At 54.1% G+C, this 24923-nt stretch overlaps 2 protein-coding genes across 3 annotated transcripts in view; both read right to left on the bottom strand.

Moving 5' to 3' along the window:
- Window positions 1–95: 95 nt before the first annotated feature.
- Window positions 96–2809, bottom strand: Atp6v1f (ATPase H+ transporting V1 subunit F). The gene is made up of 2 exons (XM_051175813.1): window positions 2582–2809; window positions 96–542 (listed from the first exon to the last, which is right to left on the bottom strand). The coding sequence occupies exons 1-2, from the start codon at window positions 2737–2739 to the stop codon at window positions 341–343; spliced, it is 360 nt and encodes a 119-aa protein (XP_051031770.1). The 5' UTR covers window positions 2740–2809; the 3' UTR covers window positions 96–340.
- A 4830-nt stretch (window positions 2810–7639) lies between these two features.
- Flnc (filamin C) overlaps window positions 7640–24923 on the bottom strand; it is a 28097-nt gene continuing 10813 nt past the window's right edge. Inside the window, exons 11-48 of one of the 2 annotated variants that reach the window (XM_051175810.1) lie at window positions 24778–24914; window positions 24385–24578; window positions 24175–24288; window positions 23425–23568; window positions 23068–23191; window positions 22767–22927; window positions 22408–22498; window positions 22138–22307; window positions 21818–21935; window positions 21471–21733; window positions 20534–21131; window positions 19788–19961; window positions 19537–19699; window positions 19147–19307; window positions 18359–18526; window positions 18147–18270; window positions 17543–17699; window positions 17278–17467; window positions 17069–17092; window positions 16705–16952; window positions 16193–16297; window positions 15797–15896; window positions 15363–15503; window positions 14971–15099; window positions 14709–14882; window positions 13807–13968; window positions 13526–13729; window positions 12950–13102; window positions 12739–12861; window positions 12363–12605; window positions 11887–12156; window positions 11649–11786; window positions 11270–11385; window positions 10335–10467; window positions 10057–10233; window positions 9373–9591; window positions 8630–8839; window positions 7640–8512 (exon numbers count right to left, since the gene is read on the bottom strand). In XM_051175810.1, the coding sequence (XP_051031767.1) occupies window positions 8325–8512; window positions 8630–8839; window positions 9373–9591; window positions 10057–10233; window positions 10335–10467; window positions 11270–11385; window positions 11649–11786; window positions 11887–12156; window positions 12363–12605; window positions 12739–12861; window positions 12950–13102; window positions 13526–13729; window positions 13807–13968; window positions 14709–14882; window positions 14971–15099; window positions 15363–15503; window positions 15797–15896; window positions 16193–16297; window positions 16705–16952; window positions 17069–17092; window positions 17278–17467; window positions 17543–17699; window positions 18147–18270; window positions 18359–18526; window positions 19147–19307; window positions 19537–19699; window positions 19788–19961; window positions 20534–21131; window positions 21471–21733; window positions 21818–21935; window positions 22138–22307; window positions 22408–22498; window positions 22767–22927; window positions 23068–23191; window positions 23425–23568; window positions 24175–24288; window positions 24385–24578; window positions 24778–24914 (6508 nt within the window). In that variant the 3' untranslated portion in view covers window positions 7640–8324. The remainder of the gene's footprint in view (window positions 8513–8629; window positions 8840–9372; window positions 9592–10056; window positions 10234–10334; window positions 10468–11269; window positions 11386–11648; window positions 11787–11886; window positions 12157–12362; window positions 12606–12738; window positions 12862–12949; window positions 13103–13525; window positions 13730–13806; window positions 13969–14708; window positions 14883–14970; window positions 15100–15362; window positions 15504–15796; window positions 15897–16192; window positions 16298–16704; window positions 16953–17068; window positions 17093–17277; window positions 17468–17542; window positions 17700–18146; window positions 18271–18358; window positions 18527–19146; window positions 19308–19536; window positions 19700–19787; window positions 19962–20533; window positions 21132–21470; window positions 21734–21817; window positions 21936–22137; window positions 22308–22407; window positions 22499–22766; window positions 22928–23067; window positions 23192–23424; window positions 23569–24174; window positions 24289–24384; window positions 24579–24777; window positions 24915–24923) is intronic. The other variant, XM_051175811.1, reaches the window with a different exon arrangement.

Here is a 24923-nt window from a genome sequence, read left to right as displayed (position 1 = left end):
CTTGAATTAGGCCCCCTGGCTCAATTGTCCCTCACCTGGTTCTTTGGCAGCTTTCCCGTTCTTTGCCAATCTAATGTCTCCCAACACTGCACCCATTTGGAGAGAATATTCCTTTAATATCAATAACGACACTGTGTAACAGCACAGGGAGGAGGTAGGAGAGAGATGGTTGCTCTTCCTTTCCCCAACCAGCCTGGATCTGAACAGCAGAGCCCCAACAGCTTAGGAGCCACTCAGTGAAGAGAAAGGGAGGGTTCAGAAACCAAGGCTTCAAACTTAAATAGAGGATGGCAGACTGGGAGAGGCCTGGTAGTGAGAGGGGGTTGAGGGCTGCGGAGCCCTAGCGCAGGTCTTCGGCGGTGAACATGCCCTTGGCCCTGCGCAGGATGGAGTCCTTGGCTGCATCGTACGGATGCTCCTTGGATGGGATCTCCAGGACAGCCGGGATGGACCGCTGGTGGGCGTCGAGGGCATGCCGGACCATCTCTGCAATGTATTGGTTGATGAGAATGATGCCAATGTCGTCCCTGTTCAGAAACTGCCTGTTGGGAAGAAAAAGGAGACTGGCAGTGCCCTGGGGGCATGAGGTTCTCAGCTGTAGCTTCCCTTGGGTGAAGAGCTCAGAACCATACTGACTAGGGCTCATGTCAGTCAGTGTGTTCTATATGCTGCTCTGGGTAGGAAAGGAGAGAGGGAGAAATTTTAAGACACAGACTGGAGGAGACAACCAAAGGCCTCAAGGTCTGTGCTCATGAGGGCAGGGGATGGGCCAGACATCTGCCAGAAGTCAAAGACAAGATGGAAAGAGGAAACTCAGCAATGACGGAATCACAATTTCCAGACAGAAACTGTCATTATGGCCTTCCTCTCATGTGATCACCCCCTCCCCCACAGACTTACACATTCAACCATCTGCTCATTAAACATAATTTACTGAAAAACCAAAAAAAAAAAAAAAAAAAAAAAAAAAAAAAGAGAAAGACAAAAAGAAAGGAAAGCCAGGCAGTGGTGGCACTCCTTTAATCCCAGCACTTCAGAGGCAGAGACAGGCAGAGCACTGAGTTCCAGGCCAGCCTGGTCTACAGATTGAATTCCAGGAAGGCCAAGGCTACACAAAGAAACCCTGTCTCGAAAAACAAAACAATAGCAATAATTTACTGGGCACCTACTTTGTGCCAAACATGGAATAGATCTGACTTGATCATTTTAGGATCCCTTCTTGTTGGAAACATGGAAATTTTTTAGAAGCAAAATCTATCCTCCAGTGACACACTGCTTAGAGAGATCAGCTGATCTCAGTCTCCCAGGCCAGAGCCTGCCATATCCCAGGCAGTGGGAACTGGCCTCAGCCAGCATGCCTTGACTGGGCTGTTTGGGGGAAACAGGTGGGGAGAACAGGCAAGGGCAGTTTATTCCTGAGACTTGGCACCGTAGCCCTGGAAAAGGAATGCAAGAATAGGGCGTTGGTACCCTCAGTTCTAGTCAACAGGATACTTCCTGGCTTGGAAGATCTGCACCCACTTTTTGAAGCTATGATCTCTGACCCAGGGCACAAAGTGATGACTTGGCGGACAAGGTCTTTGTGGAAGGCCATACTTTCCAGTGTTCTGCCCACTGTGCTCAAGACAAATGGAAACCCCAAGGGAGACTGAAGGTAGCTGCAGGAACAGAGTAGCTTAAGAAAGGCAAAAGAGGGCTACCAAGACGGATCGGTGGGTAAATGTGCCTGCTGGCTAGTTGAGTTCTTCTATTCTCCAGGCTCATAGAAAGAGAAAACTGATTCCGCAAGGTTGTGCAGTGACAAGTACCTACCTACCCACAGTCAAACATCCACATCACACACACAGACTCAGTAAATAAAAAATAAAAACAGACGGGTAGTGGTGGCGCTCACCTTTAATCCCAGCACTCGGGAGGCAGAGGCAGGCGGATCTCTGTGAGTTTGAGACCAGCCTGGTCTACAGAGTGAGTCCCAGGACTACAGAGCAACTCTGTGTTAAACAAGAGAGAAGGAGTTGACCTAAGTTCTGCCTCACAGCTGGTGTGTCTTTGGGTCTGTACCTTAACCTATCCGCCCTTTATTTTTCTCGCCAGTAAGTGGGAATACCCACCACCTTACAGGACAACGAAGCTGAAGCGTACACACGTGTACACACGTGTACACACACACACACACACACACACACACACACACGCCTACTGTCCATACCCACAATGGATGTGGTTTGACTTAAGGTGAGCATCAGGGACCCCGGAAGAGGCGCTGAGCCTGCGGGTCTCCACCGACTGGAAGCTCCAGCAGGAGTCCACGTCCAGCAGAAGGTGGCGGCTCACAGGCTCCGCTCTCTCTCCTAACCTGACACACAATCATGTGCCGGGGAGCTCGGGGACCTGCCTTGCGCCGAACCCCTCAGCCCCAGGGGAACTCGGGCGGCGGAGGCTTCTGCTCCGGATGGGCTGACGGCTTCCAGGGCCACCCCCGCTCCCCGTCGCCGCCCGCCGCCCAGGTAAACAGGCCACTAAGGCTCCTCGCTCTTGTAACAAGCACAAGGACCCATTTAGGCCTCACAGGCTACCGTACCTGAAAGTGTCTTCGATCTCATTGATGGTGGTATCTTTCTCAACTACCAGGAAATTCGGGTGGCGGTTCTTGTTAAGCTCCCCTATGCCGCCCAGGAGGAAACCCGTCACCGTGTCCTCGTCCCCAATCACCGCGATTAGTTTACCCCTGCCCGCCATTGCGTCGGCAGAGCGGAGCGCTACCGGAGCACCTGAGATGCCCCGCCCCCGCAGCGGCCACGCCCTCAGTCACGCGCCGTTCCCCGCCTCCTGGACATGCGCATTAGCAGGAGTGCGCCTCAGTCTGAGTCCCGCTGCGCCATAGAGGCCGGAACCACGGAACTACGTTTCCCAGAAGGCTGAGCGGCGCAGGCCTCGCTCCGCGCTCTGTCCTTCGGTCCTTCCTTCCTTCTGGAAGCAACGTTTTGGTTTGTTTTGTTTTGTTTTTTGAACCTAGCGTTATTAAAGACAGAGACTTCAGGGGACATACTCTTTTATTTGTGTGTATGCTGTTTTGGCTTTTTTGAGATAGGTATTCGTGTAGTCCAGCTCGAACTTGCAGTGTAGGAGAGGATGATCTTGAATTCCTGTTTCCACTGCTACTTTCTACACAGAACAGAATATGTGTATAGTTTGTTTGGTTAAAAATGTTTTTTTTTTTTTTTCTGTTACGTTCTTTTGGAGGCTCGCGGGGTGGGGTGGGGGCAAGTGTGTGAGGTCATAGTGCAGCCTGTGAGAATCTCTTTCACAATGTGGGTCTTAGGGTCATCTGGTCAATACGATGTGTGGTTTGTTTGTTTGTTTTTTTTTTTTAACCTTTCTTTCCTCCTTCTTTCCCTCCCTCTCCTCGCCCCCCCCCCCCCCCCCCCGTTTTCTTAGCCTAACCTGGCCTCAAACTTTTGGTGGTCCTACTGTCTCAGCCTCGAAAGTACTAGGATTTAAGGCTTATGCCACCATGCCACAAACCCTACCCTTTGTTTTGGTTTTATCGGATAGTTTGCCTTTTGAAAGCTTGCTGCCTGGAACTCAGAATGTAGACCAGGCTGGCCTTGAACTTGCAGTGAGTGATCCTACTGCCTCATCCTCCAGACAAGATTACAGGAATTCTCCATGACCTCCTGCCTCCTTCATTTGTTTGTTTTGCCCAGTCAGGCCTCAAACTCTCCAACTCTTATCTCAGGCTGGGATTACAGTACAGGGATTATAGATGTGGGTTACCACAATTATCCTAGAAAAGTTATTTCCTAACTGGAAGGTCAAGGTCTATGCAGTGTCATGTACACATGCAGTTAACTATGACAATTAATATATATTTAATTACTAAAGAAATGAGCAAATTGTTGACACTGAGTAGTGCTATAGAGAGCCAAGGCCTTATGTTGGTTTCTAAATTTTGATATAGAAGTAAGCCTAGTGTTTAGGAGGTTGAAGCAGGAGTGCCACAGGCTCGAGGTCAGCCTGGACTAAATATTAAGACTGTCTCGGGGATAGCAAGCTGGCTCACAGTTGATGACCTGAGTTTCAATCCCTAGGACCTACATGGTAGATGGAGAGGAGCAAGTTCTGCAAGTTGTCCTCTGACCTCTTCATCTGTGTTATAGAATACACACACACACACACACACACAGAGACAGTTGTAAACAGTTGGATTTTTTGAAACCCATCACAAACAACAATAAAACAGCACTCAGAGAGGCAGAGGCAGGTGGATCTCTTGAGTTCAAGAGCAGCTTAGTTTACAGAGTGAGTTCCAGGACAGCCAGAGCTACACAGCAAAACCCTATCTCTGAAAACAAAACAAACAAAATTAAAGAGTTTAGAAGTTTTCCTGAGGAGTAAAGGGTAATTAATTCCAGACTCATGCGTTAGAACTATCCTGAAACTATGCTGTGTGTAGAGGCAAGACTGAAGGAGAGGATGATGGCTGGAATGCTGGTGGGATACTAGGGAAGGTGGAGGAGATGGAGTTGAGAGGTTCTTGGAGTCAGAGCACACAAAACTGGTTTTGAGGTTATATATGTTTGAGCAGCAAACAAAGAGGCCCCATGACATCAGGTTGGAGGAGGAAGGGCCACTGTTCTTCCAACACACACACATGCACACGTGCATGCACACGCATACAGGTACACACACACAGGGGCAGGAAGAATTGGGCTTGGTCCACGTGATCTAGTCTAGTGACTGTATGTATATATCAATCTGGATTGTCAACGTGATTGAATTGAGAAACCCTGGTCCCAGGGTATTAATGAGACTTACCTTTGGTCTCCCAACACACAGTGAATATGGGTGACACCATCACATACAATGGGATCCAAGACTGTGTAAAAAAGGCTACAGATGTCTAGTGTGATCTAAGTGGCCTCTGACTGCCCAGATGTGTTCTCTGCATCCTGATCCTCCTCATGTGTGTAAGCAGCCTTGAGCTCCTACCACCCCAGTCAAAGCTTCTTGTGTCTTCCTCACTGTAACTTCAAGCTGTGAGCCAAAATGAACCCATCACCCCTTTAGTTACTTCCTGGCGGGTTTTTGTCACAACTACAAGGAAAAATAGAAGCAATATGGCTTGGGATATGGAGGTACATGCGGGCTTCACTCTCAGCTTGGCTGTTTCGAGGCTTCAGTTTTAGACTTAGCACTGAAGTTTTCAGGGCAGTGTCACAGGACTGTATATGGACTGGGAAGAGGCCCACAGTTGCTCAGCACCTATCGCCTGCCATGGCTTGGTGAGAGCAGCTGACCCACTATGCCTGAGGACTTCAAGTCACAGGGAGGGCAGCAAACCAGCTCAGTTTGGGGCGAGAGGGGATGGGTAGGGAGTGAGGGGAGGTAAGGGGGTGTGGATGGGGACCATGTGCTCCAGCACCTGGCGCAGAAGTCCCAGATGAACATTAGTGGCCCGAGAGAGCAAACCTACCTTTAATGGGATGAATGAGCTTTAAGGGGTGAACAGTATCATGTGCATCCCTGCTCCTTTCAACCGCCATTTATCATAAGGGGACCATGACTGGGAGCTAGCGGTGAATGGTTGGTAGGACAGGGGGAAGTGAGAAATCCCAGGAAGCGCAGGGATGCAGTAAAGTCTCAGAGGGACCTTGATGGCAGATCCAGGGAGAGGGGAGCGGAGTACCCACTGTCATCCACAGTGTCACAGGGACAGGAGACAGTTCTACACTGCCATCTGCAGCGGTCTGAGAGGTTGGTCTGTTGTTTGTTTGTCCCCCACCCCCACCCCCAGACCTCTCTTAGGTAAGGCTGTTTTGCTTTTGGTTTTTGGTTGTTTTCATTTCAGAAAAGAATTTCAGGACGAGTCAGTACCAAGCTGAGCATTTATTAGAGATTAGCAGAGGTTCAGCAAGGTGGAGAGGGTCTCAGGGGAAGGACAGGATGCATTCAAGCATGGGTGTGGCTTCTCCAGCAAGAATGACTCGTCTTAACCGTAACCATATGCATTATTTTGGTGATTTCTGTAGCCACATTTCAAAGGGTTACTAAGGAGCTCAATGAGATCATAGGGTGTTTCCTGATGTGCACTGGACAGGCTCTCAGCTGATAAGTACAATCCTAAATCACATGGGACGCCTGGGGAGGTTAAGATGTTTTTATTGTCAACAGTTTAGTCTTATTTGTAAGATTCCCAGAAAGCTTCCTGTTTGCAGCTGGGGAGAAAGGCAATATGTGCTTAGGCCTTGAGCATGGGTCATTGCTACTTTGTCATTTTTATTTGAATAGCTCAACAGAAAAGGAGTATTGTCTCCATTTTGGCAATCTTCACAGAAAATGTGAATTGTGCCGGAATTCTTGACTCAGACTTGAGCCAGAGTCTGGGAGTGAGGAGGTTTCTTTCCCTTTCCATGCGGGTCCCATGAGTCTTTCTATCCTGCCTCATTCTTGGGACAGGAAGGGAAAGAAGAGAGAATGAGGGAGCAGACAGGCCACTGAATGAGGTCAGGTTTGGGGGCTGGGGTCACACTGTCTTGGGTCTTGGTGGCATCACTATGGAGTGCCTGGGGACGGTCTCTTGTTATGGGATCCATCTAGTGAAGTGAGATTTGCCCTGCTTTGCAACTTGTTCACATATCATTCTTGCCTGCATTGGAACTGTCAGGGTCAGGGGCTTAGACTGGTTGTGGAGGCCATGGGTATCTAGTCACACAGGTCAGGGTAAGCATAGGCAGACATGTGCCCCACCCAAGTGTGGAGATTGGTAGTAGTGACTCAGAAGAGGCCATAAGAGGCCCAGAAAAGCTTCCTGTTGGCCAGAAAGATGAGTGTGGGAAGGCAAAGGTTTCCAGGTAGAGGCCGGAGCTACCCAGGAAACCATGGAGATTGAGCATGCAATGTGCCCAACCACATGTTGGGGAGATAGGTCTAAATTCGGGAGTGCAGAGAGGACCATCTCCCGGAATGGCACCAGAGCCACGGGCCCTGGCTGTAAACCAGAGGGACACGAGGCCTTTAATGGGACCCATTCTAGCTGCATGGAACATAGAGGGTGGGTCAGGGCTAAGAGATTAGTTCAGAAGCTGCTATGGAGTCCAGGAGGAGACTTGAGCTAGGTCAAGACTTGAGGTGAGGGTATAGTTGGCCCAGGTCTGACCTCGGCTCGGGATTCTCCTGTGGTTTCTGCAGGACAAAGAGCATCACTGCTAGAGCCAGTGGTCACAGTTCTTTGAGACAAGGTCTCTCTAAGTAGCTCTGGCTGTCCTGGAACTCACTATGTAGCTGAGGCTGGCCCCGAACTCAGAAAGATGTGCCTTTGTCTTTGTGCCGGGATTAAAGTGTGGGCCACCACTCCGGGCCTTGGGGTCACAGTTCTGAGAACCTAATATGAAGAACATCCTTCAGGTTGGGCTGAACGTTAGTTAAGTTGCCTTCCAATCACCTTAATAGCATTGCCTCTCATCTGCCGTCTATCAGCCTTCCATCTAATGGGAGACTAATTCTCCAACAGCCAACATTTCAGACCTGACTTCCTGGCTTTCCCAGTCTGGGGAAAAGCCATCTCACTTCTGCCCTCTACTCTGGGTCAGGAGGCAACAGTGGACAAGCACACACTCATAAAGAACAGCCAAGCCTCTGCCACAGCTACACTTTATTTGGTGTTTTCCACATGTGCAAAAGTATCCCAGAAAGCTGGGCCCCACAATGTGTAAAAAAAAAAAAAAAAAAAAAAAAAAAAGACCCTCTATAGGGCAGAGCTGTGCAACCATAAAAAAAAATTAATAATAAGAGAAATCAGTCCCACAGGAAGCCTGGCTTGGGCAGAGCACTCAGGACCAGTCCACATGCTGCATGCTGTGTGCTGTTTGTTCTGACTCCGATTCCTTCCAAACCCCTCACTCTAGGGTTATGGCCACCAGAGCTGCCAACGGAGTCCTCAGGCACAGCAGTTTGTGAGGGTGACTTCTCCCACACACAGATAACCCCAATTCAGTGCTTGCCCATTGGCATCAGCCCCTGATCCTCGGGGCTTCCACAGACCCCCCAACCCCTGTCTAAGCCCTTACATATCACAGTCTCTGCCCCCGAGCCTGACTCCAGTCTGCCCTCAGGCCACACTTGAGGGACCCTGATCCCAGACAGATAGAGGCCCTCCACCCATCAAGTGCACGGTGGGGTGGGAGGGTGTGCCACTCACTTCACACCTAAGGCAGGTGTTTTAGTGTCTGATTCTGCGAGTGTGCGTGTGGGCGTGGCACGTTTGTGTGGGTGTGTGGTTGGCAGGAAGTGGGGGCCTGGGCTGGGGGAGGCACTTCTGGGATTCAGGGAACATTGACCTTGAAGGGGCTTCCCGGGACACTTTCGTCACCCCATTTGACAATGAGGATGTAGTCTCCTTTCTCCTTGACCGTGTAGGTGACGTTGTATACCCGGTTTCCCATGTGTTTCACGTATACCTCTTCACAGGGCGTCTTGGGCCCGTGCACACCCACCATCATCATGTTGGTGCCTGGAGAGGGAGGCAGAGAGGAGCGACTCACACCAGGGCCACAGCGGCCCACACCCCACTCCCTGGACAACCTCCTGTCGCCGCTCTTCCCCGACACGCCTCTCGGCCGGAACATGCCTGCTTTGCTGCAGTCCACAGTGAATGAGTTCTTCTGACCCACAAAGGCCTGGGACAGGCCAGGCCCCCTCGTCACCACCTTGCTGGCATCTGAGGAGAACTTGGGGATGGAGCTGTAGCTGGCGCCGCGGCTCGAGGAGGACTTTGTCACGGTTTCCACCAGAACTGTGGATGTTTCATGGAGGCTGTGGCCTCCGGACAACCGGGGACCTGAAGAGCAGAGTAGGCCAAGGGCCTAGTCAGAGTGTCCCTTTCTAGGACACTAAGAACCTTCTGGGATGGGCCTAGGGTGACACGGAATGCACCGCCCCCCCCCCGTCCTCAGCTGCAGCTTTTGAAGAATGGAACCTATTCCAAAGAAGCAGCTCGCAGTGCACCAATCCCTGCTTATCCCTGGGCCTGAGCCACTTCTGGCTCCATCGCTCACCCTTCCAGACATCCTCTGGGGAGTCAGCAAGAGTATGGCTTTAGAACAGAACAAACCAGAGCCCTAGCTCAGTAGTAGAATGCTTGCTAGTATGCATCTGGCTCTGGGTTTAAACCCCAGCATTTAAAAAAAGGGGTGGGGGTTTATTTTTAAAGATAATTATGTACAATTCTGCAGAATGGAATGCTGCCTTGTCAGGCCCACCTCTATCAGGGTTATTTGGCCACAACTGAGGGCAGACTACAGTCAAATGTGATTGGCCACTAGAGCCAGGCTGGGTTGGGCTGTATGAACCTTCGCCACCCAGGATACTTACCTGTGACCTTTGCTTTGAAGGGGCTGCCCACAATGTGCTGAGGGCCACCATATTTGATGGCAATGAGGTAGTTACCGGGGGCCATGGGAGTGTAAGTGACTACATGGCCCTCAGGACACTCCCGACAGTCCAGCTGCACCTTAGAAGGGCCATCAATGGTGACGGACAAGGCCCCTGAGCCTGCATTCTGGGTGTTGACAATGAACTCTGATGACACACCTGGAGGACAGAGGGAGCGAGGCTGAAGGCAAGAAAGAAGGCAGCCCAGAGTGGGGCCCGGGGTTCCTTGGGCAGCGCCCGCAAGTGCACACACACACACACACACACACACACACACACACACACACACACTCGCACACACACTCGCACACACACGCATGCGCACACACACACACACTCGCACACACACGCATGCGCGCACACACACACACACACACACACGCATGCGCACACACACGCACGCACACACACACACGCACACGCATGCGCCCGCAAGTACACACACACACGCACACACACACACTCGCACACACACGCATGCGCACACACACGCACGCACACACACGCACGCACACACACGCACGCGCACACACACACACGCATGCGCACGCACGCACGCAGGAACAAGTGCCTGACCACGCCCCCGAATCTAACCCCGCTCCCCATCTACCTCTACACACTCACCGGTGGTGCCTCCCTCAAGCCCAGGCCCATAGGCTGACACCAAGCCTGGGTCCCCAGCTTGGCTCTGCTCTCCAACTCGAATCTTGAAGGGGCTTCCAGGAATGTGGGCACCATTGAACTTGACATCGATTGAGTGGACACCATTCTCATGAGGGATGAAGCGGATGGTGTGCTTATCTGTGCGGCAGAAGGTTGTGTGTGAGTGAGCTTCCATATTTCTCCTCTCCTTCCCCAGAGATCCCAGCCTGGCAGGAGACAGCAGGGCAGGGCCAGCTTACCACTGTCCAGCTCAGAGACATAGCATCCCTCCACAGCTCCCGAGGGCGTGTGTACCCTAGCGTCGATCACGCCACGTGCCCCATTAAGCTGCACGGCGAAAGATGCTGGCTGGTTCACCTTGAGCCCGGTCTCCTGCAAAGACCACAGAGCAAACATATTCAGAGTCCTGGGAAGCTGGGGCTAATGCAGTTCCCTCTGCCACTCTTCTGTGTGCTGCTCTTCTGTATGGTCACCTCTCCGGCATGGCCCCAGCCTGCCGGCCCAGACTGCAGGGAAGGGCTGAGAAGGCAAAGGCTGATCTGCCACACTCTACATCCACCGCAATGGGGTAGGCACCACAGGGGTGAGGAGCGATGGATCCCTGTCTCAGCTGATGAAGCCGAGGTCAGACACTGAGCAACACAGGTCTGTTAGCAGAGTTTGAGAGGGCTGTGTGAGCAACACAGGTCTGTTAGCAGAGTTTGAGAGGGCTGTGTGAGCAACACAGGTCTGTTAGCGAGTTTGAGAGGGCTGTGTAAGTTGCAGGTACATACGAGTTTGGATATGGAAGGCTGAGTGGCCAAGGGGGAGAATGGAGAGAGTACAAGCAACGCTCCGGGGGAGGGGCACGGAAGCTTGGGCAGGAGTGGAGGGGTTCGCTATTGGTTGATAGGACTGCACTGTGGGGCAGCCAAAAGGCCATGGGGCAAGGCCTCCTCTCCTTTCCTTAGGCCTTACACAATAGCTGTGCGACAGTGTATCCATTTGCCAGTGTGGCTTCCGGAGAGCCTTGCATAGCATACATTCCCACGTGGCAGAAAGAAAGCAGACCTTTCTAGATGTTCCGCACCAAGAAAAAGTATAGCTGGTCCCAGTGGTCACTGCTAAGTCACTGGCCACATGCGCCAGCCCTCCTAGACCCTGCCTAGCTCTCAGGTCCCACCCAGGCACAGACCTGGAGGCTGGTGACGGTAAGGCGGCGAGCATCATCTGAGAGGGAAGCCACAGGTACCACAAAGGGGCTGTCTGGGATGTGCTCATCGTTGAACTTGATAGAGACCTCATAGTCACCTGGGGAAGGAGGCTAGTCTGCACATTTTCCAGGATACGGGCAGAAGGGACACGCCACACCCAGCCCGGTTTCACCCCAGGGCAAACTCATTGGATCCCGGATCAGCTCTGAGTGGGTGAAGGGACTTGGGGCGAAGGGGAGTAGGGACCGGTGGGGGAAGTCCCACAGCCCCAGGCATCTTTGATCTGGTCAGCAGGTAGAAACCCAGGGTAGATGTGGGCAGCTAGGGCAGCCCACTCTCCACCCCACTGTGAACATCTACCTGGCTCCTGGACAACATAGGAGACGCCACAAGAACCATCTTTGCGGTCTTCAAATGCAATCTCCGCCTTGCTGGGGCCTTCCACAGCAATAGACAGGCCCCCAGCACCAGCTTCTCGGGTCCAGATGCTGAACTCAGCTGGATTCAGGACGAAAGGGTAAGGGTGGCTTCTGAGAACTGTTGCCCCTCCCATTGGCTGCCCTGGCCCCACCCCCCAGGGGTGGGGCTTCTGCCTTACCTGGCACACCAGCTACCCCTCGCTCCAGTCCTGTACCTCCAGCCCGCACCTTGTGGGCGCCACCTTCACCCAGTGGACCCACGGTGAACTGAAAGGGGCTTCCAGGCACGTGTTGGCCACGGTACTTGACCGCGACTGTGTGGGGACCCATCTCCTGGGGCACAAAGCGTACACTGTACGCGCTGTCTTCGCCCTCAACGATCTCTGCAGCTTCCATCTTGCCAGATGGGCTGGTCACCTGGGCTGTCATGTCCTGAGAGCTGGCCTCACCTGAAGGGTTGGAATGAAGTCAGGTGAACAAGAGGCCATATCTGGTTTCTAAGGTCCTCTCCCTCCTCAGGGAACTCCTTTCTCTGATCAGACCTGTCCTGGCCACCTAGGCCAAGATGGCCAGGGATGGGGCCATTCTGTCTCACAAAACAAGAGGCCCCAGTCCCCCTGTGAGGAGCCCGGAGCTCCCAGCGGTCTCTGCTCACCTTCCTGCTGCCGGGTGATGCTTCCGAAGGAGCCTAGGCGTTCCCGGCCTAGGAAATCACCGAAAACAGCAGGGAAGGGGTCTCCGCCAACCTGGGTGGACTCCTCCACCCGAACTTCGCGCTTCGTCTCCCCGCCTCGAGTCTTGCTGATCTCTGTCCGCTCCGTGCGGGTGTATGTGTGGCTGCTGCGCGTGAAGGTACGGGTCAGGCGCTCCTGGGCGGACACCATCTGAAACCAGTTTCCTACAGAAAGCCCGGACCAGGAGGTGAGGAGAGAGGTAAGCAGGACAGAGGCCCAGTGTAGGCTCCAGGCTGATGGCACATCCCGTGGCCGGACCGCCCCTCCCTGGCCCTTCTGGACCTATGCAGAGCCTACCTGGGATCTTGAGGTTGAGGTCACAGGTGCTGCCAATGGTGGCAATGGACGGTGCCTGTCGGCGCCGCGTGATGCTTTCCTTCATGCGACCCTCGCCGGTCACCTTCACAGTGAAGGGGCTTCCTGTAAATGAGAAAAGGAGAAGGAGGTTCAGGGGTCACCTGCCTAGTCACCAGATTTGTCCCCACCGAGCCCCAGCCCAGAGCCTTACCAGGCACGTGTTTGTCAGCAAACTTGATGTTGATGATGTAGGTGCCAGGTTCAGTAGGGCAGTAGGTAACTTTGCACGTACCGTCTTCCATATCCTCACAGTTAATGTCCACCTTGCTAGGACCTTCAATGCTCAGCCCCAGGCCTCCATACCCTGAGGGAAGGAAAACGTCTCCCCTGAGCCCACATTGCTCTTCTGACCCATACTGTAGCCTCTGCCTAGAGCAGATGCCAAATGGACATAGTGACCGCTAAGGAGAATAGCACCATGAGAGGTAGAGAAGCAAGCCAAGGGTTTGTCATCAAGGCCCACTGTAGAGATGTTCTGGAAAATTCCATATTGTTAGATTTCAATGAGTGGGGACCAGAAAGCTCAGGATAGCTAAACATTCTCTTAACTGTGACAGAGCTGACTGGGGACAGTCACTGTCCCCCAGTGGGCTCCAGGCTCAACCCCAACAGACCCAAGAAGATCAGGGGAGGAGGCTGTGGCCAGATGGGGAGGTTCTGGGCAGGAAATGGGGACAAGAACCTGTGGCGTACCAACTACGTGGGGGGATTCTGGGGCAAGAAGCACCTGCATTGCGCGTGTCCACGATAAACTCTGCCACCTGGAAGGTATGTCCCTCAGAAAGACCCTTGCCCCAGACTCGAACTTTGCTGGCATCGCCGATCTCTGAAGGCCCCACCAAAATCTTAAAGGGGCTGTTGGTGACATGCTTGCCGCTCTTGCGTACGCTCACCACATGTTCACCGACCTCCTTGGGGGTAAAGGAGATCCCTGTGGAGAGGGGACATTGAGCAGAACGTCCCTGAGGCCTCCCCCACTCAAGTACCCCCATGAGTCACTGTGCTCACCAATGTGTCTGTTGGGCAGGCGCTTCAGCAGGCATGGCTCCTCATTGCCTGAAGGGGCACGGATGCTGGCTGTCAGCTGGCTGAGGTCACTCTCCGTGATCTTCAGTGACACATCCGTGGAGGTGCCCACATTAAGTTGGGATGTCCTCATTGAGTCGTCACCTAGGAAGGCGTTGGGGTGGGTCAGGCTGTTGGGGTACAGGCAGGCTCTAGCAACCCTGGTCTGCATTCACCCTAACTAACAGCCTTAGAGGGATCCAGCATCCCTGTTCTCTGTACCGGTCTCAGTCCAGGAAGGTCTAAGTCCCTCCTTGAACCTTTACATATTTTATCCTGAGTCACATGGTATGATGGAACAATACACTGGACTAAACTCTGTATGGCTCTGTCACGGTGCTAAGCTGTCTCTGAGCTCCCAGAAGAAGGAGTGTCAAAGCCCTACCTTTTCAAGAGGAGCTTTAAAACTGAAATGATTTGTTTTTTCAAGACAGGGTTTCTCTGTGTAACAATGCTGGCTATCTTGGAACTCACTTTGTAGACCAGGCTGGCCTAGAACTCACAGAGATCTGCCTGCCTCTGCCTCCTGAGTGCTGGGATCGAAGGTGTGCACCACCACCGCCTAGCTTTTTTTTTTTTTTTTTTTTTTTTTTTGCATCAGGGTCTTTCTCTTTAGATTTGGCTGTCCTGGAGCTCACTGTATAGACCAGGCCGGTGATCATGCCTTTTAAAGCATGGGATGGATGCTGGGATGTTTCTTGCCTGTTATGGAGAGCAGCATCCTTACGTTTATCTCAAGATGCTCTCCTCCTCCTCCTCAGCAGTCTCTGTCCAAGAGCGAACTGACCCGAGCGTTGTGTGTGCGTGTGTGTGGCAGGTTGGACATGCCTGCATGTGCGCCTCACCTGTGATCTTGGCCGTGAAGGGGCTCCCTGGTATGTGCTTGTCATCAAAGCGCACAATGATGCTGTAGTCTCCAGGAGCGGTGGGTAGGTAGGACACGGTGCATGTACCATCCTTGTTGTCCTTGCAGGTGATCTCCGCCTTAGATGGGCCCTCCACAGCCAGCGACAGACCCCCTGGAGATGAAAGTGGCCCCAGATCAGAGGCTCTGCCCTTATGCCTGAACCCGGCCGGTCCCTCACCTCTTGTGGTAGCCTTCCTGACCTTCCCCAGCATCCTTAGTGACAATTGTAAAGGTGGCAGGCTTGTTGACCATGCCATGGCTCAGACCGGGTCCATAGGCACTGACATGGCGGCTGTTGATGGCATCCACATAGAACTGCAGAGGGCTCCCTGGGTAGTGACAGAAGGAGTCAGTATAAGGGTGGGCCTTCCTGTCCCCACGCTGGCCCCCAGCATCTTCAACAGCCTTGGTTGCTGAGCCCCATGTCTCTGCCATATGACTTGACTCTTAGACTCACAAGGACACACATTTACCCGGAAACTCCCTCAGTGCCTGTGCATGGCAGGGGCTTAAATACTTATTTAAAGGAGAAAGGCAGGACCGACATGACGTCAGCTTCTCTTGCCATGGCCTCAGCCTGCCCCCGACTCACCAGGGATATGGTTGCCATCGTACTTGATTCCCATCTGGTGCAGGCCTTTCTCCGTCGGTGCGTATCTTACTGTGATGGTTCCGTCTTTGTTATCAGTGATGTTGGGACGCGCTGTCTTACCGGAGGGCATCCGCACTTCCCCTGAAGGGCAGGCACACTTCCATGTGGGGCCCTGGTTTCTCCCACCACGAGCCCTGCCTGCCCCGGGGCCTGCTCTCGTGTGGCTCTGCTTTCGCCAGAGGCCAGACTCGGGGAAGCAGTCTCGTCGGGGACAGAAGGGTGATCCTGAACTAGGAGCCACAGGGCTTGAACCTGAGTTCTAGAGGGACCCAGACTAATTCATTTTCTCTCCCTGAGCCCCAGTGCTCACGTGACGAAAGGCCAGCAAGCACCCCCAGTTCTCCTCGGAGCCCCATGTGTGCAGGACCCAGTACCTGTGAGCTCCCCTTTCTGCACAGTGAAGGGGATGACCAGGTTGAAGGGCCTCAGCATGGACTCCAACGGCTCCACGGGCACCACCGGCTCCTCTGTGGCCTGTAGCAGGTGAGAAAACAGAGCATTGGCGGGGAAGGCTTGGGAGTGTGACTGAAGTCAGAGAGAGCGAGGAAAGACCAAGAAGGGTAATAATGATGGAACCCGAGCGGCAGGAGAAGGCTCAGCTGCAAGAGAAGGATGCCATACCCACTTCTAGGCTCCCGCTGCCCATCCTAGTGCCTGCCTATTCCCCAGGAGGCCCAGCCGTGGCCCAAGCCCGCAGAAGAATAAAAGGAAGAAAGGAAGGAGGTGGCAAAGGGAAGGATGGTGAGGCCTGCCATGGGAAGCTCGAGTACCCAGTGTGTGGGGCAGGTGCCAGGCCGAAGAGGGGCATAGGGCTGGTGCAGCTTCAGCACCTCCACCTCCGCAGGCTCCTCCACAGGAGGTAGGGGGTCGCATGCCTGGGGAGCAAGGCACAGGGCACACAATGTGGTGGGACCTAGAGCCCAGAATGGACTCAGGACAGCCCAGGACTGAAGTCCGGGGGGGGGGGGACTCAGGTGTTCCGCCCTCGTCCTGCGAGGACACCTCTGTGGAAGGGTCAGAGAGGAACACAGTGAGCTCCTCCAGAGAGGGGTGACAGCCCTGAGGCCAGAGGGAGCTGAGTCACCTCCTCGCACTTTGGCAGGCTGCAAGGGCTACAAAGACTCAATTCTAGAGTATTCTGGCTCCAGAATTCATTCATCGGACATGGGGACAAGCTCTCCGTCTCCTTGAGGATGGCTTCTAGGATCTCTTGCAGCTACTAGGAGGCATACTCTGCGCTCCCCACCCCTGTCCTCCAGCCCCACCACGGCCATGAACTTACCAGCACATGGAAGGGGCTGTTAGGGATGTGTTCACCCCCAAAGCGGATAGTGATGACGTATTTTCCCGGCTTGGGTGCTGTGTAGTAGATATCGAAGGTACCGTCGTGGTTCTCAACCACGTCCACATCGAGCTCCGCCCCGTCTGGCGTGGACACCGTGCAGGTCACCTTCCCCTTGCCCGCTGCCTTGGCATCCACTGTGATCACAGTCTCCTCTCCAATCTGGATTCGGGGACCCAGGCAGGCACCTGCCACAGAGAAAAAGCTAGATCAGGGGCTGTGGAGGCCACGCCTAGCCCTCTCTTCCCCAGCGGCTCCCACAGCCTTCAGCCCCTAGCAAAGGAAGAATAGCAAGGTTACTCACCCAGTCCATGGCCTCCAATGGACACTGGAAATAGACAAGAAAGTTAGGTCATAAAAGTTCAAGATGAGCTAGTGGGTGGGCGATGGTGGGGGGACACTAGGGCAAAGGGGACCAGGCTCTTTGTCAGCATTCCTCAGGATCTGGGCTGGGGACCCAAATGTACTTTAGGAAGGCTGCTTGGTAAGAAGGGATGCAGAGTTGGTGCTCACCTGTAACAAGGCACTTGCTGGCATCCCCTGTAGGCAGGGCATGAATGCGGAAGGGTGAGTAAGGAATCTCGTCACCGCCATACTTGATGGTGATGGTATATCGACCACTCATGTCTGGCAGGTAGGACACAGTATATGTGCCGTCACCGTTGTCGCGGATGTTGGCCTTCTTGGGTTTCCCCTCAGGATCCTAGCGGAGAAGGGGAGGTCAAGTCTGCCTTTGTCCACAGAGTCCAACTGGGAAGGGGGCTGTGCCTGGACTCACCAGGATCTGGACAGTGAGCAGCCCCTCCCCAGCATCCCGAGCATCAATGGTGAACTCCACTGGTAGGCTGGCAGGGATGCCGGAGGCGTTGAGGCCAGGGCCACTGGCCCGCACCTTGCTGGCATCATGGGCTGGAAGCGCTTTGATCTTGAAAGGGCTTGAAAAACAAGGAATGGACAGTCAGCAGGGAGTCGGAGCTTGGGATTGGGAGCCTTCCCACATATGGGCGGGAGGGATGCCTACAAAGGCAGCGTGGAGGGGCTGGTTCCCAGGACCAGGTGACATCTTGAGTCTTGGAGGAGGTCTCTGAAGGACCCATTTAACGCAGTCTGAGCCTTTTTTTCTCCAAGGGAAGATGCTGTTATTTGTTTAAAGAGGTGAGTTCCTAGGCTTTCTGTGGCTCTTTTCCTAGAGTTTGATTTGGCATCAAAGCTCCTGGGACGAAATTACCTACAGGGCAGAGAACCCTGGAGGGTGGGGCAGTCTCAGGAAGGAGGTTCAGACAAATAAGGGGGGGGGCTCTGCCCAAGTCCTGGCCCTGAAGGTGTGTCCCCAGAAAATGCTCCCCAGAGCTCAGCAAGGATTGCCCAAGGCTGGTCCTCACCTGCGGGGCACCTCCTGGTCAGCATACTTGACAGCCACTGTGTAGGGCCCATCTGTGGCAGGTGTGTAGTGGACGGTGTGGGTGCCGTCGCCATTGTCACGCACCTCCACAGGCTCGGCCACACCTGGACAAGGGTGGGAGTGTGGTGTCAACAGGGCTTCCTGGAACCTCACTCCACTTCCCTTTCTAACCCCAGACATTTTATTCCATACCTGTGGGGCCCAGCACAGCCACCTGCAGAGGGGCCCGGCCAGCTTGACTGCAGTCCACTGTGAAGGTCTGAGGTACCCGAGCCCTGACACCGGTTCCCAGCCCTGGGCCTGAGCACTTCACCTTCCCAGGGTCCACCACATCCTTCACAGGAACTCGGAATGGGCTCCCTGGGAGGAGGAGGAGATGGTGGTTAGCCTCTACCCACTGCCTGGAAAAGTCTGTCTCCCTGTGCTGAGAATCCAGGGAGGGGGCGACCTCCTTGCTACTGAGAGGTCCATGGGGACAAGAGATCAACACGGAGGCAGTTTGGAACTTGCTAAGAAATAAGACACAGAGTAGGCAAATTTGACTGCAGAATGAGGCTGGGTAAACTTCACTTGCTTGGGCTCAGCCCAGGAAGAAAAGCCTCCTAAACGGTTAAAATGTTAAACGTGGAATATTTTAAAAACGACTTATGTTGCTGACATTGTGGTTGAATATAAAGAGGCTATGCAAAATTCAATAAGGGGAGAACAGTGTCTTGTTTTAGCAGACCCAGTCAGTTCCTATAATAAGGGAAGAAGACATGACACACCCAAGCATCTGGGCTTCAGGACAGCAAATCTAGTGAGCGGACCTGCGTGATCAAGGTCTGGTGCACAGACAAAGGCCTCTGGGAATGAACCAGAGGGCTATCACACCCTCAACACCCAGTGCTGCCCTGTGTAAATCTCCACATCCACCCCCCACTTTTCCTTGTGACCCCAGCATCCTGTCGTCCATAGCCCACTCCACCGTCTTCACCCACCTGGGATGGGCTGTCCCCCAAAGGTGATGTTGACATCGTAGTCTCCAGGAGTGAAGGGGACGTACTCCACGGTGCAGCTACCGTCCTTATTGTCTTTGCAGGACATCTTAGCTTCTGAGGGGCCCTCAATGGCTAGGCCAAGGCCTCCTGTGCCAGCACCTCTACAAAAGAGCACTCCCGTCAGCGGTTCTAGAGCCAACGAAAGGTATGGAAGGGGCTGGGGGACAGGGACGAATAAAGAGGGAAGGCTGCTGGGGACTCAGTGCTAGAGGGATGGACTGCATGGGCTGTTTGGGAGTACGGGGAGAATGACCCTTGGTCACCTCTCAAACAGGAAGAAGTGGGTGACAGGGCAAACAAATGGTCAAGGTTAGACAAAGAGAAGGGTACCTGGTTTCCACGGTGAAGCGGTTGGCCTTGTTGACCAAGCCACCCTCCAGGCCTGGCCCAAAGGCTCGGACTCGGGTGGGGTCACAGCCCTCAGTCACAGCCACTCGGAAGGGGCTCTTAGGCACAGCTACTTCGTCATATAACACCTCCACCAAATGCACACCTGGAAGCCGGTCACAGAGTCAGCCAGAGCCCTCCCCCTTGCCCTGCAGAGCATACTGTGATGGCGCCCACTCACACACGCTCCTTACCCTCTTCATAGGCAGTGTACTGCACTCGGTAGGTGCCGTCCCCATTGTCTGTCACGTAGGTATCTGTCTTAGCCCCCGAGGGGTTGAGTACTCGAGCTGTCACATGGTTGCCACCCGTGGCTGTTAGAGATCTCGCATCCACAGTAAATTCGGTCGTCACCTCCCGCAGGACACCTAGATCCAGGGAGCCGGGCTCAGCCTTCAGGCAGCCCCTTCCTCATCCCTCACTCCACAGCTGTTCTTTCAAGTAGAGCCTAGCCACCTCTGGGCGCCCTTGTGAGCCTCAGGCCTTCCTTCACGCCTTGGCTCCCTTCACTGTTTAGTGCCATCCTCTGCCCTCATTAGTGCCCTGGCAGGCTGAGGACTGTGTCTGACTTGTCTCTTCTCAGCTTCCTTCTAGTTGAGTCTGGCTCCCTTGCAAGCAGCCCACTCATATAACTGTCCCCCGATTCTGGACACCTCCTAAGACACAGCTTTCCCACTCTGCCATTTTATGTATTTCCAGCTTTATTGAGTCTGAGATGCCTTGCCTTGATGAGTTCAAAGATCTTACCAGAAAAGTGCCCAGGGGCCGATGCCATTTTGTCACAAGAGCAGAGACAAATCTTCATGCCCTGTTGGTCCCCCCTTGCTCCTTTTCTGGGGGTGTTGAGCCCCCGAAACCTCCGTTTGCTCATCCCCCAGGTCCCCTCCCTCCTTCCTGACCTAGTCCCAGAACCTGACGCTGTGGGCTGCTCCTCTCTTACCATGTGGCTCCACACCAGGCCCGGAGACCTTGATGCCACTGGTATCAACTGCAGGCTGCACGTGGACACGGGTGGGGAACTTGGGTATGGGGTGGCCGCCATACTTGATGGTGATGGTGTAGGCGCCAGGGAAGGCAGGGCTGTAGGTGATGTGGTAGGTGCCATCCGCGTTGTTGTGGATCAGCACCTCGGCTTTGACGCCAGCATCTGACAGGATCTCAATGGTGAGCTCAGCCTCGCCCGCTTCTGAGCAGTCCACAGTGAAGGTGGCTGCCTCTCCAGCCTTGCCACGCTCCAGGCCTGGCCCACTGGCTCTCACCTTGCTTGGGTCGAACACAGGCTGGATGGTGGCCTTGAAGGGTGAGCCAGGGATGTGGGCTTCAGCAAACAGGATATTGATGGTGTACTCGCCTGGCTCTGTGGGCAGATAGCTGACAGCACAGGATCCATCGCCATTGTCTTGGCACTCGATCTTGGCTTCGCAGGGGCCCTCAACAGTCAGCCCCAGGCCTCCTGTGCCAGCTCCTTTGGTGTCAATGGAGAATGGTGCGGGGGTACCTACAAGCCCACCCTTGAGACCGGGGCCATAAGCGCAGACCTAGGAAGATAGATGGACACACGTGTTAGCCCCCTGAACTTGGCTTCTCCTTAGCTGCTAGACTCCGGAGCTGCGACCTAAGTAAGCACCTTGAGCTACAGAAGCCTACTTGAGGACAGGACACTGAGTCAGAAGTAAAGTAACGGTGGATCAGGTCTGATTCCAAGGCCAGGCTCTGAACAGCCAAGCTGTCTCTAAGACCGGTCCTACATAAAGGAATGGTCCTGATTCTGGATGTGCCTAAAGCAGACCCATGTGTTCTTCTGGTCTCTGCCTATAACTTACCCATCTTTCCTACCAGTCCCCAACTCCTGGATCCTACCAGCCCCTGGTAAATACCTTGGAGGGGTCAGGGGGCAGGACGCCTTCCACAGCAAAGGGGCTGCCAGGCACTGGGTGACCATCATAGGTGATGTCCACTTTGTAAGGTCCCTCTTCAGGGGGCATGTAGCGCACAGCCTGGGCTTCCGCTCCACCCCCAGGCTCCAGTTTGCAGGGGATAGGTCGTCGGGAGGGTGAGGTCATCCGCACATCTAGTTGACCCTGACCACCAGCCCCTCTTGTATTCACCGAGAATGCCTGTTCTTGTCCCACAGCCACCTCTGCATGGAGGGCAAGGGACACCATTAGCAGAGACTCCGCCACTCAGCCAATACCCCGCAGCCCCAGGGCGGTTCTTCACTCACTGCTGTTAAGTCCTTGAACTTTTACTTTGCTGAGGTCCAGCGGGGGTGCTACATTAACCACAAAGGGACTTTTGGGGACAGGGTCCCCACCGTAGGTCACTGTTACTGCCATGTTGCCCTGTTGGGTACAAGAGAAAGTCAGAACGGAGTGGCTTAGATACAACCCAATCACAGTTCCTTGGACTCCGCGGGCCGTTGATCTGGAGCAAGAGCAGACAGGACGTAAGGAATGGCCAAGGACCCAGAATGGGCTGACGCTGAGAAGGTTACGTTCAGGTCCCACCGCAGCACAGGGGATGGCAAGAGGGAACGAGACGTACCTGCTGGACAGCAGTGTACTTGACGGTGTATGAGTAGTCATGGTTGTCGATAATTTCAAAGTCCCGCACGGCCTCACCCTTGGCTGCCCCAGCAAAGTGCACATCCAGTTTGGCCTTGCCGGCTCCCTTGGTCAGCACAGTGAAGTGAGTCGGCTTCCCAACTTCCACACCTGGAAGCCCCGCCCCCCAAGAGATGGTAGTAAGGGCCTGGACACCAATTAACTACAACCCCAACTCACACCAGCCTCATCCTTGCCCAGGCATCTCTACCTGTGCGGCTCAGCCCGGGGCCCTCAGCCTTGACCTTGCTAGCATCATGGGATGGGTCCACCTTGATGTGGAAGGGACTGGCAGGGATCTCCTGGATGTAGAAAAATCTTGATCAGGTTTCCCAGGGGACAGTATTGAGTTAGATGCTGGTCAGGACACTCAGGGACCCAAGGAGGGTAAAGGTAACCTCTAAAAGCGCCCCCCTGTGTTGTCTGAGACACAGTGCACACACAGAGATGACACCACGGCCTCTGTGTAACTAACTGCGCCTTCTGCCCCAGAAATGGCTCACTTCCAGCCGCCTTCCCAGACCTTTAACATGCAAGCCCACGGCTCCCGACAGTTGAGGGCTGCGGTACCTGGTTGGCAAACAGCACCATGATGGTGTAGTGGCCGGCCCCTGGGGGTGTATACTTGACTGTGAAGGTGTCATTGTCGTTCTTGATGATGTCAAAGTCGATGTCAGCTTCCACAGGTCCCACCACACCGGGCGCACACTTGATGCCAATGCTGACATCACCTGAGACGGGGAAGGGCCGGGGCTGCGAGTGAGACTCGGGAGCTTCTCCCATGGGAGTCTCCTGGAACTGTGCCAGGCAACTGGTTCCAGGGGACCCAAGCCCTTCCCGCCTGGAACACAGCCCCAAGGGAGCTGCGCACCTTGCCCAGCTTCACTGCAGTCCACTGTGAAATAGGTGGGTTCGTTGGCCTTAAGGCCTGTCTTCTCCACTCCGGGACCGTATACCTTTACTCGCTCCGGATGACTGCCTTCTCCCACATTCACCTGTGGGCAGGGGAGGGGTTTGATGCTTAGGGAGTAGGTCTTGCTCAAGGCTAACCTTTCCCAGCAGCTCTCCACCCCAGCCTCAGCTGGACCAGTCTTAGCCTCTTTAGTGGGAGCTTGAGGCAGGAAAATGTGCAGAGGGTCTATGACAGCAAATGTCTGCTGCATAGGGCCCAAACTCCTCTGGGGACTCCTGGTAGGTACTGTGCAAGGGGCAGGGTTGGTAGACATACCCTGAAGGGGCTCTTGGGCACGTTGACACCTCCCCAGGAGACTATCACAGTATGCTTAATGGGCTTAGTAGGCACGTAGGAGCAGCGGAAGGTACCATCACCATTGGGGACCACCTTGATGTCGATGGGGCAGCCATCTGCATCCTGTGGGCATCAGCCAAGCAATATTCAGAAGAGCAGAAGTGGCCACAGGGACTCCCAGTGCGCCCTCTGCTGGATCAGTCATTCTCTGCACCTTTTCCATTCAGTAGCTACACACCCACTCCAAGGCCCAGCCACTGATATCAGGCCACGAGTCTAGTGCCACGTGTTTTGGTGGCCAGTACCTATCCTGGGGGCCAAAAGACTTGGCATGAGGCCACCTGTGTAGCCTGCTTCCTAGCTTATGTTTAGCTTATGTGTCAGTCAGGGAGAGACTGGGCTAAGTCAATGTTCCTACAGTTGGTAAACAAGTCTTTTAAAGAACAACTGTCTCCTTGGAGCCTCAAGACTTTTAGGGGTCAGTGAACACTCGTTTGTGAAACTGACTTGAAACTGATGTCATGTTTGGTGAAACCATCTTTCAACGGCAAATTATTGATTCAAAATGAATTTGCTTCTAAGATTATCATCAATAAGAAAATATGGTTTTAATTTTCCATAGACTATGGCTACAAGAGACTCAATTCTGTCTTTCTGCAATGTTGCAGCCTCCCTTCTGGAGCCCCTGTCTGCAGTAGTAGGGCACAGAAGAGACAGTGAATGTCCCACCTGGGCATAGAGCTTCAGATCTCCCTTGCCAGCAGACCGGGCATCAATGGTGAACTCGGCCGGCTTGTCCACGATGCAGCCAGTGGGCTCCAGGCCAGGTCCAAAGGCTTTCACCTGTGCAGGGCAAGAGAGGAGGGCTGGGTTGGGGACGGGAGGAGGACCAGTGCACCCCAGCCCGGTTCAGACAGAGTGTGGGAGCTAGGCCCCCACCTTGTCTGGGAAACAGTCTGCTGGGGCTGGCTGGATGTGGGCAATGAAGGGTGAGTCACGGATGTCCTCATCATCACAGATGACGTGCACAGCGTACTCCCCGGGCTCAGTGGGCCAGTAGCGCACATCACAGGAGCCGTCGCCCTTGTCGTCACACTCTATCTTGGCTTGTGAGGGCCCCTCGATGGAGAAGCCTGTGGAGAGGCAGGAGGGTCAGAGAACTAGGAGGCAGCCAGGCCTCTCCCCCATGTTCCCTTCTGCCTCCATAGTTGCCTCCATGTCCCCGTGCATGCTTAGGCTGACACCCTTCAACATCAACACCGTCTCCCTCTCCCCCCAACTCCTCAGGTCAGTCCTTTACATCACAGCTCATCTGTCACCTTAGCCACTTACCCAGCGTCCCCACTTCTGTGCCAATGGCTTCCACCACAAAGTCAGCTGACTTGCCCACCTGGCCAGTCTCCAAACCAGGACCCCACGCCCTCACTTTCTGGGTCCCGGCCTCTGGGCTCACCTGGACCTCAAAAGGACTAGGGAAA

This window comes from Phodopus roborovskii, unplaced genomic scaffold, assembly GCF_943737965.1.
Source record: "Phodopus roborovskii unplaced genomic scaffold, PHOROB, whole genome shotgun sequence".
NCBI lineage: Eukaryota > Metazoa > Chordata > Mammalia > Rodentia > Cricetidae > Phodopus > Phodopus roborovskii.
The sequence above is the reverse complement of the archived record's forward strand: the minus strand, read 5'-3'. Positions and strand labels throughout refer to the sequence as shown.

Excerpts from the sequence above, each read along its gene's own strand:
- Atp6v1f (XM_051175813.1), bottom strand. The coding sequence starts at position 2,739 with ATGGCGGGCAGGGGTAAACTAATCGCGGTGATTGGGGACGAGGACACG. Across the intron at positions 543-2,581 it reads GAGATCGAAGACACTTTCAG|GCAGTTTCTGAACAGGGACG; the intron begins GTACGGTAGCCT and ends TCTTCCCAACAG.